A 10640-nucleotide genomic window follows, 5' to 3' on the forward strand; every position below is an offset into this window, starting at 1 on the left:
GTGCAGGTGATCATGGTCATCGTCGAAGGTCATCCCTCTAGGATTTCCGATAGGTACGGAATTTTTAAGTGACAACCGATCGCAATGACGATGAGCTCGCCTTTAGAGTAGGTTTCAGATATATCGTGAGAAAAGCTCCCAAAATGTATTAAAGACTCTGTTTGGAAAACATGCACATTTTAATGCTAATTTAGGAAGTATTTCATTTCAAAAGTAACTTATTAACACCTGAAGACGTTGTGTTTATTATATTGATCGAAGTGCGATTGACCGATTCTTTCTGCAGAATAGGAAGTGGCTTCGGGGTTTTTAGTCACAAGATGGTAGATTGTTTTGGAAGTTCGTCTATATTATCGCTACTTAATTGAAACATTGATTGTCTGGCTTCCTCAGAGCTTCCTGTCGCCCTCCAGGCAAGGTATTTTTAAGTTGAAAGTATCATCGACAGCTTCGAGGTGGAAATAAGTTCACCATAAGACTCTACCGGACTGCCAAAAGAATACACATTTCACATGAGTATACGCTTTCGACAATATTTTACGCAAGTCTCACTTTGTTATGAACTATAAAACATTACAGATGCACATCAGCTACCTTTCCATTTCTCGGCATCGACTTTCCGAGCCGACGAAGTCTACAGTTTCACTAAAATGCCCTGTTATCATGATGGAATCAGTAACAGGAAGCTTGCTAGGATCAGCGTAAGAATAACCATATGCCTTCATCTTTACGCAATCTATCGCTTTCAATGGAGGAGAAATAGATCAAATAATAGCCCTGAAGTCACTATGAACAACTCCGATACGTCTGCACTTCAATAAATGAATCATAACCACGCCGTCGCATGTATTCAATTATGCAACCTATACTATGGCCGTGCCGCCGTGCCTCGTACTGAACTATGACGTCACTTTTCTACCAGCCAATCATCGGGCGTTTTCGCTTCTCACTTGAATTTGAAAATTTTCGTGAACTTTGATGCATTAAATATCGCAAACCACGTCATAAAATAATAAAAAAACTTTCACCGAGGTATGCAAACATATATTTTTATATAATTTTGGGGCTATTGATTATATCTGAAATATATGCAAGTTCCCTATTGCTGAGGCCTTAACTTTGTAGAATTCCGTTTTAAGTTAGGAAAAACAAAAAAGTTTGCTTTCTAAAACTTAACCTTTAATCTTCAACTACTTTCGATACACTATCATTTTCAAAACTAGTCCCGCGTAATCTCTATTTCAATCAATTTTAGAAAAATCTCTGAAACACAAGTTTTGAAAATCATACAGTGTATCTTAACTAGCCTACGATTAAAGGTAAAATCGTAGAATTATTGAAATTCAGGACAGCACTCTGATAAACGAATATCTTTACCCATCCTTTTCCTATTCTGGGGTCCGTTTTAAAATTCATCTCTTTCTCCGTTAGGTGACCAGTTAACAATAATAAGATAAATACATCATATTTACGCCTGAAGATAATTATTACTCATCGTAACCCGGGTGTCGTTATGTATATAAAAATGTAGTGGTTTAAATAATTGTGAAGTATCAAAGAAAACTCAAGTCGTAGAAGGCAAATTTTGTAATTTTTCCTAACTTAATACATTTCCTTGTTTTTGCCGTGGATAACGTGCTCTGGCAACCACACTCATTGTGAAAGCGGAAAACGTAGAATTCCGGAGTACTACCATTGTTGCAGTGAAACTACAATGTTTTAGTGTTTTATTAAGTTTGTAGCGTGTCAGTCTGTCTGCATTTCTCGCAGCCACACTTCAGGGTCTATCTCAGTCGTACCAAGTACTGCAGTGGTATGGGTTGGTGCGTTCGATGCTGAATCGCTGTACACACATTTTAAACTCGGTTCCTGAGCTGTAGCTTGAGATTACGCAAAGCTGTGGGAAATAAACGTGCATAAACGGATCAAAAACTGCCTGCCCACAAAATAGGAGAAATAAGGTGCAACACTTTGACAGGCAAAAGTGCCACAACGATAGACGACAAGGCAACGACCGGTAGGGCAGTAGAGTCAACCTGGCTGTGGAATAGGCAGGCTAGTTGGCACTGTTAGTCTGAATTCGTTATGTAATTTACCTATTTAACCCATTGTTTGCAATGCGTTACAGAATAGCATAGAGAATAGAATCGAATCTGAAAATGCAGTATTATGTGACATAGTGGGAAGGAATTTATGATGAAATTTTTTGACATTAGATTGTTTTTCATGATTTAAACATTGATCTAAGTTATGAGCATGCAAAAGTATAATACGAGGTTTTAGGCGGGATGGAGTGGAAACGGAACATTAGGAAGAAGCAAAAGCAAATTTCCACAAATTTTATATTTATTTTACGACCGGTTTCGCTTACAGCATCAACGGGTACGCCAGGATGTAAGCGAAACCGGCCGTAAAATAAATACCAATTTCTGAAAATTTGCTCCTGGCGTACCTGTTGATGCTGTAAGCGAAACCGGTCATAAAATAAACATAAAATTTGTGGAAATCTGCTCCTGCTTCTTCACAATGCAAAAGTAAGTCCACTTGCCCATATAGGTGGTAAGTAAGGCCATTGAAGCTGAACATTGCGTAAGGTTGCGGGCAAAAAACGGACCAAAAACAGCCTTCCCACAAAAACCGAATTCATCATCCTGGAATTGGATCAGGCAGGTTGGCACTGCTATGGTCGTTACCTAGTGGCCGTGTCTTTTCAGAGTCCGACGGGTGTCTCGAGACCTTCGAGAACACGGCTTCCTTCAGCCGGGACTTCCAGGCCAACCAGGACTGCATGTGCGACTCGGAGCATATGTTCAAGTGCCCCGGATCCCGAGACGACGGCAGCGGGGACTCGTCCTCTGCGGCTGCGGCGGCGGCCGGTGCCGCGATGGTCGGTGGTGGATCCGGCGGCGCCGGCGACGACGCCATCGGAAGCGGAGGAATGGTAAGGGAGGATTGAGGTAGCGCCCTTTGCTCTCCGCGGTCCATGAAGTACGGTGGTGGTAAAATGGGGATATACAGTACAACTCACATTTAACGGATTTTAGGGGACCATCATTCTATTTATTTTTAAACGGTATTTCGTTACATCCATAATAAAAGATTTTGTTAAATGTACCACAGTATTGCCTTCTAATTGCCGTTTTATTTTTATCATGATCATCAACGTATAAAAAACGCCGTATGAGTCTATAGTGGAAATTATAAATATATTCGGATATAAATCAACATTTGTCGCATGATTGGACAAGCTGCGGCATTAGAACCAGTAAAAATTAATAGGAATCCTATACGGCGAGTTCATTTTTGTCGTATGATGCTCCATAGATACCTTTTTTCCTTAATTTTTAACTTTTAACGATATCCTATGACAATTTAGGCTTCTTGTACACACACCGAGGTCGTTAACAAAATCGGCCGTCCACGTTTCAATAGTGAACCATTGGAGGGCATGGGAGCTTGCATACTGACCGACTGGTTCCGATAAAAAGCCAGTTGATCACGACAAGCAAGCAAGTGATCTTTTGCCGGTAAATATTCGGCGTATGTGTAAGCTCCACTGATAAAATATCGCCCGGATTTTTAATGGCCGTCCAAAATCGGTGTGTTTGGAAGGAGACTTGCAAACTGTCTCAAATGGAAGTGACATCTAGCGGTCGTCGCCGAGTTTAAAAATAAAGGAGCATAGAATCTCCAAATTCCGAAACTATTAACGCGGCGATGACTGATAGATCTCCTCCCTAATAAATAATTTATCATAATATGAGATCGTTGTTCTTCGCCATCAAGTGGACGGAAATCAAGTTAGCATGTTCATTGGCGATTTCGATAACGCCCCAAGTTTTAATTCTGTCCAAAGTCCCGAGAATGACTTTTTTTTGTTTCTTCGATAACTTGATTGAATTTCTGTTCTCAAACTGCCTCGTGATAGCGACAGCTCCCACGCACAGATATTGCACTCGTTTGAACTACTTGACGGAGAAGACATTATCATTTCAACTTAATCAGCATTATCTTTAGGCTGTGAGATAAAATGGACTTTCCTGAATATCAGTCTCGGAAATTCTTTGGAATACGATTTTCGAAACTACCTATGTTTTAAAAAAATGAAGAATTTACTATTGCATCGGAGTGGATAGTATTTAATTTATGCAGAATCTCGACAGTAGAGGTCGCTTTGCGCCTTGAACTCTTTATTACGGGTAATATTCGGATATTCAAAGAAATGTTTTGGTAGTAATGAAATGTCCATATTTATCTATCATCTACACATGTATACATAAATGAGGATGTCTGTTTGTCTGTCCGCTATGCGTTTAAATACGACTGCACGGATTGCAACCAAAGTTTGTACATAGGCGCAACTAATGCTCCCAAAGAACATAGTCCTACTTTTGGTTGTGTACAACGCGTCTTTTTCGTCATTTTCTCATTACAGTTTGTTACGTCACGTCATTCAACTTATGTGGTTGGACATCCTTCCGGGTAGGCACATCTCTTCACATGGTCAATATGAAAACCTAACTCCAAGAATTCTACACTTAACTATTAATCCTTTTGGTGAAAACCCTTTTGCTGTTGTATGCGTTCTCTCGACGTTTTTCGTCAGCGCACGCACGGGCACAATAATCAATTTTGTAGAGCGGAGTATGAGCGGATCCCATGCACGGTATACGGAAATCGTTTTTTTTTCGTTGCTGTTAAATATGTATACCATCATTAGAGATACGTGAAAATCGCACTTTCATTTTTATTTTATTGCACTTTCAATAACAGTCTATCGCATTGTGTAGCGTCTATTATTTATTTTCATAATGAGGTAGGTGACGATAAAATGTAGTGAAACACAGTTATATGACAAATACGGAATATTTTAATAATTATGTTGTAGAACATTAATAAATTAATGAGTAAGACATATAGTGGCGGAGGTGTAGCTTGCCCGCGCCCACTTGTAGTTCGCGGCCACGTAGAGTCCCATCGAACTACTCGTAGTAACTGGCCAGTCGCTCACATGCTTTAAGCGGTGAGTGTCAGCGGACTGACTGCGATCGGTACAAAATATACGAATTTTGCTGCCAAAAAGGCAAGTAGGCGTAAAAATATCGTAAAAGTCCAGTCATCGCATCTATGCCGCATTTATCGCATTTACGACTTTCACGCATCTCTAACCATCATCATACCTGCTTTGTTCCTTTACATAAAATTCCTGCCATGTGACAGTGAACTCCCACATCTTTCCCTCGCAGGTTTCTCACATCTATGAGTACTATCCATCCCGAAAAGCACCGGATGGCTTGTTGATTTATAATACAGTAAGCAGCGTATGTTTATTATTTTAAATCCGAGTCCGAGATATTTTTTCCTAAATGCATTCTTTCAGAGATTTTATGTACTTCTTTCACACCCTAAACAAATCTGCAGCTATTTTTTCAATTATTTAGGGCATCAATCGACTTTATACAAAATTGATTTAAGTTCTACACACCTGCCTTTTCTGTAGTTTCCATTTCTTGCACGGCCGTGGTCCACTGAATTACCCTCTCTGCATAATTCCAAATTGAAAATTATTCATTATATTTATTGACTGAGTGTAAATTGCAAAGTTAATTATAATAATAATGAGAAGGATTTTGATTAATTACTAGCCTCGAATGACCAACCTCAGCCAATCGGACCAAAATACTTCCGGATTCATAGATAAATCAATTAAATTACAACGTAGGTTTTTTATTTTTTATTGTTGAGAAAACAATATCTTCCACGAATAACTTTGACCGTAATGGAAACTTGTGAACGTAGCAACCACATACTTTCAACACTAACGGAGTGTATCGAGTCTGATACTAGGTCTCTTTCTTTAACTGGAAAAGTACTGTCTTTCCCTTGCTACAATTACGTATCATCTAGCTGTTAATATTACCGGTAACTGTCTGTTTTTTCATTTAATCCTTAAATATTAGAGGAAACATAAGCTTAAAAATGAAAGTTGGAGTGTTAAAAACAGCTTTTGCATTGGTGATAAGAATTGCTCTTAATATACACAGAGTTTATTTTTTCATGTAGTAAAATGTAAGAACTTAGCAAGCTACTAAGTGGTATTTTTTAATATACCAGACAATCTGCCTAAAAATAAGTCATGTTGCGTAATGGTGAGCAATAGACTTATTTTAACTAATTTCCTTTTACAGGTGGAGCAGCACAAAACACTTGTTGCGAAAAAATTCCACGTGAAAAAGGTGCGTCCATATGCCTTTTTATATTACGATAAGTGTTGCTTATCAAATGACTTAGTGCTGTCCATTATCGAATGTTCACGAAATAATGTTCATTATCGTTCTTCACGAAATTTTCAGAAAGTATTTGTGAAGTAATGATGTAGAAATGAAAAATCTCTATGATGTAGAAGAAATCTTGGACTCAGTGGCGTAGCTAGGGGAATGAATATTGGGAGTTACAATTGAACATAGGCAAAATGGGTGTTCTTCTAGGGTTTTACTTAGTTGAGGTTCGACAGAGAATAAGTATGTAGAGGCTTTTTAAAATCGCTATTCAAAAATTTAAGTCAAAATTTTATCAAATAAAAATTAACGAACATTTCTTAGGGGGTTTCCCCATAAAATTTCTTTAGTTTGCAGTGATCGTGATGGTGAAACTTAAAAAAAAACAAACCCTCAAGGTCATTCTGGCTACGCCACGGGCAAGTGCATGTACTGTAACATGTCTATTCTCATGCTTGTAATAACGTACTTCAACATTGTCTTAGAAGAAAATGCTGTTTAAATTAATTTTTTGGCCAAGCATGAATGTATGGATGTATTGAGACTCATACCACGTCTACAATGGGACATAAGGTGTAAGAGAGCCTAAACACTATTCCACAATGGGCACAAGCCGTGAGACATATGGTCAAATTCATTCTCATGGTCTACCACTTACATCTAGCCAATCAGAGAGTGTCTTGAGCACGAATGCTATCAGTACACGATATCGCAAACCAGAAGGGTGAGGTAATCCCATTTACCATTGCAGTATGATAAAGAAATGAAACTTTGGGAAAGCTAGGGCGTTTATAACTTGAATAAACACATTATGGAATGAATACTAGGTCCTAAAATTCACTGAACGAAATATTACGAATTATATTAATAAATTCGGTAGTTAACACCACCGAGACTTTTATCGAGTCGCTCGGTGTGGTTAAATTAATTAAAAAATAGGATTCTGAGTTTTACAGAGCGCAAAAGGTGGGCATAGAAGAATACGTTTTGAAAATATGCACCGGAAAAATTCTGAATCATGCGTAAAAAAAACGCGATGAAAACTTTAGTCTCGAATGATAGACACAATATCGGATCTCAGCTTTTTCCGTGTGTGTTTTGATTTTTAATCTGTCTCATATAAGAGACTTGCAATTTCTTACGGCTTACGTCCCATTGCAGACGAGAAATTGAGTCCAAGACGAAAGGATTTTTTGGGGAAAGAGAGGTTCAATATGGAGAGGGGGTGAATTTTGAGAGTGTTTCAATGAGAAGGATACCCTTAAGGCTGTACCCTACAAAACTTTCGTTAGTGATTGAACCCCTCGATACTCTTCCTGCTCAGTAGCACTTAGTTGGGACGATATCAATTGGATGTAATCCCCTTTCCGATTTTTTTATCCCCGAATCTATCTATTGTGTGTTATTCTAGTCATACTTCACCTTTCCTGAGTCTAAGGAAGCTCTCAGTTAAGGATTTTCAGGACCAAGCTTAAGATACTCGAAAACATCCTTGCCTGAATCCCATGATAACTCTTTGGACTTGAACATGTTTTATTGAGGTTTGCTATAAGTTACCTTGGTAGTTATGTTTTTATGTGTAACAGGGGTATTTCCGTCCACCCGTATTTGAACGAAAATGGGATGATTTTGTTATTGCCTAGACAAATACGGGTATTGTTTGTAAGGTCACTAGGTAACCGCAAACAGCGCGGGAGTAACAGATCATTTAGATCAGCTCACTTCCACGGGAACGGTACATTTCCAACGTATCATCGTCGTTGCCTTGAGAAATGGATGACTTATTGAACGATTCATTTGAAGATCCAAAAGATCTCCGAATATCTTCATTTCACTCGGATGTACAGAATAAACCATCAGGAAAGTAGCGGCCGGGAAGACCGCTCTGAGAAATGACTTACAATTAGCGCTCGCACTGAGCTACTGCGTAGTGGTCGCATTCAGTGGGATTTTTCATAGCTGGAGAGGTAGCTCCATGAACTCCACCTGAATGTTAACTTTGGGAACAAGCATAATTGTTACGATGCTAGCGATAATGCAACAGAACTTCGAGCGTGCTACAGTTCATTTCAAACATGTTTGCGACTGAGAGGCAGGCCCAAGTTTCTTGTAGGGTGCGGGCGCAGGGCACGTGACTTCCCGAAAACCAATGAAAATGCGAAAGGCGGAGCCTAACCTCTGGGAAATTCAGTCGCTTTCAGACCTCTGCGGTGAACGCTCAGTGAGCAACTTAGCTGTGTTGCCAAGTGGAAAGAGGGTTTTTGATACAGTCTTCCGTTTCTATTCACGCACAAAGTCTCTTGAGGAAACATGGCAACGCCCGCCTCTCTCTCCCCCCATCCCACGTCCCTGGTGACGTAGGTTCCGCCTCCTGCCAAGACGTCGCTCAAAAAATTCCGAGCTTGCACGACTTGGCCAGTCGCAAAGATATTTGAAAAGGATATTAGCTCAAAATCTCATGATACTGGAAATCCTATACTCGCCAGCATTCTCCCTCGTATATTCGGACTTTTGGAAGGTCAAGAATCGTTTGACTTTCGCTTTAGTTGCATTGTGAGTGATAGGTATATCTTTCAAGTTAACCCCTTACTTCTAAACTTGCCCTCCCAACTTTCAGCCCCTTTAAAAACTGCCACTTTGTTCGCTGAACTGAGTTTCGTGGCATTTCGCAGAAACAAACCGTTCAAAGAAAAATTTACGAGTACACGTTTTCGTTATTTTTTCATAACTTTTTGTCAGTTTGGAAGAAACAGCTCTTTTGACCGTATCCAGCGCTTCGATAATGATTTTAGAAAGGCGCATAGATACTCAAATGAGTCATTGATGATGGGCAAGGATCTTTGAACGGTTTTTTTTAACAAAATACCGTGGGACAAAGTCTGGTGGTGGTGTAAATGCACCTTAGATGAAAATAATCTCCTGTTCCTTTCAGTGACTTTGTGATGTTAATTGATTGACAGCGTGGAAATATTGTAAAATAATTGGTCCTTAGTGTAACCTTTGGTGTAAAAACCAAATTAGTAAACTTTCAGTAAGTAAAGTAAAGTAAACAAAGTAGACTTTCCATGCTTAAACTGTGTATACTTTCTTTAAAAACAAATGGGGATGCATGATACTATGAGAAAAAGCTGATGAATTAGAATTGAACTATGTCAAACGTATTGCGATTTAGTCTTCGGGTACCAGGGTACTTCGGGTACTTTGATAAATTTCAAGATGTGAGGATAAGACGGTATTTAATGAATTTCTTCCTCATTTGTCTTTTCAGGACAGCAATCCATTCCTTCGTGGAGAGAAGTTGCCGGTCGCTGCCAAGAAAGGAATCAACGTAGGCTATTAAGAATGTCGATTAAAGATTTCTTCCGACAGTTATGCCTGTTTTCCGTGTATTTTATCTATGAGAAAAATTAGCTGTCATAAGAAAATGCATTTGTAGAACATGAGCACATGACCTTATGGAGAAAAAAAAACTGAGCGTGGAATGGAGAGTAAGTATTAAGTGCCAAGAAATCACTTCTTAACTATGTAGGTCAGGATGTATGCAACTTCAAATCATGCACAAAAAAACCAATGAGTATTAAAATGAATGTAAAAAACTAAACTATTTCTCATATCAATATATATTCTTTGTGTTTTAAAAGGGGAATAAATGTTATTTCTGTACAAAGAGGGTTAAATTTTGTCAGTCGTGTACCACAACTTAGATGCATCGCTCGGTATTGTGTCACCTGGGATCACGGCAGGATATTTTCCTGCTTTAATTGTTATCTTAATCGTGTTTTTCGTGCGTAGGTAGGTTTCCGCGGCGTTGTACATGATGACTACCAAGTTCCGGATTCACCAGCCGCGTCTGTCGCTTATAGTTGACTACAGTTTCGAAAGCCATTCTACCTTCATCTTCAGCTCGAAGGTGAGAAGTGTTGGAATGTTGTTGGCTACCCAATCAGCACCCAGTGTGGAAGAGTGAACTATTGACCAATCAACGCACAGGGGGAGGACGGGCGGTGCTATATAAGGCGGCGAAAAATAATGTCTTAACCTCCATCTAATCTTAGGTTTTATTTTTTCATGAACTCGATTCCAATGATAAATGTTTGCTTGTAAGTTAAAAAAAATAAAAGGACTAAAATAATATTAAATATAATAAAAATCTTTTGCTAATTCACACTATGTAGCAAAGATTAATTTAAAAAAAATACACAAAAAAGAGAAAGAAATTGCAAAAAAATAAGAAAATATTAAAAAAATAATAATATTTAAAAATAATAAAAAATAAACAAAAAAATATTTATTTGTAATTTAATGACATCAATAATGTTATATCAATGTTATGACTACAGAAAAGTCAATATTTCTGTATTA

The 10640-nt window shown here is 38.5% G+C and overlaps 1 protein-coding gene across 1 annotated transcript in view; it reads left to right on the top strand.

The window, feature by feature from the left end:
- The window catches only part of LOC124157441, a 29164-nt gene extending 19219 nt beyond the window's left edge, over positions 1-9945 (top strand). Inside the window, exons 6-8 of the mRNA XM_046532141.1 lie at positions 2715-2941; positions 6189-6236; positions 9547-9945. Of these exons, the coding sequence (XP_046388097.1) occupies positions 2715-2941; positions 6189-6236; positions 9547-9618 (347 nt within the window). The 3' untranslated portion in view covers positions 9619-9945. The remainder of the gene's footprint in view (positions 1-2714; positions 2942-6188; positions 6237-9546) is intronic.
- The last annotated feature ends 695 nt before the right edge of the window (positions 9946-10640 follow it).

This window comes from Ischnura elegans, chromosome 4 (assembly GCF_921293095.1).
Source record: "Ischnura elegans chromosome 4, ioIscEleg1.1, whole genome shotgun sequence".
NCBI classification, from domain to species: Eukaryota; Metazoa; Arthropoda; class Insecta; order Odonata; family Coenagrionidae; genus Ischnura; species Ischnura elegans.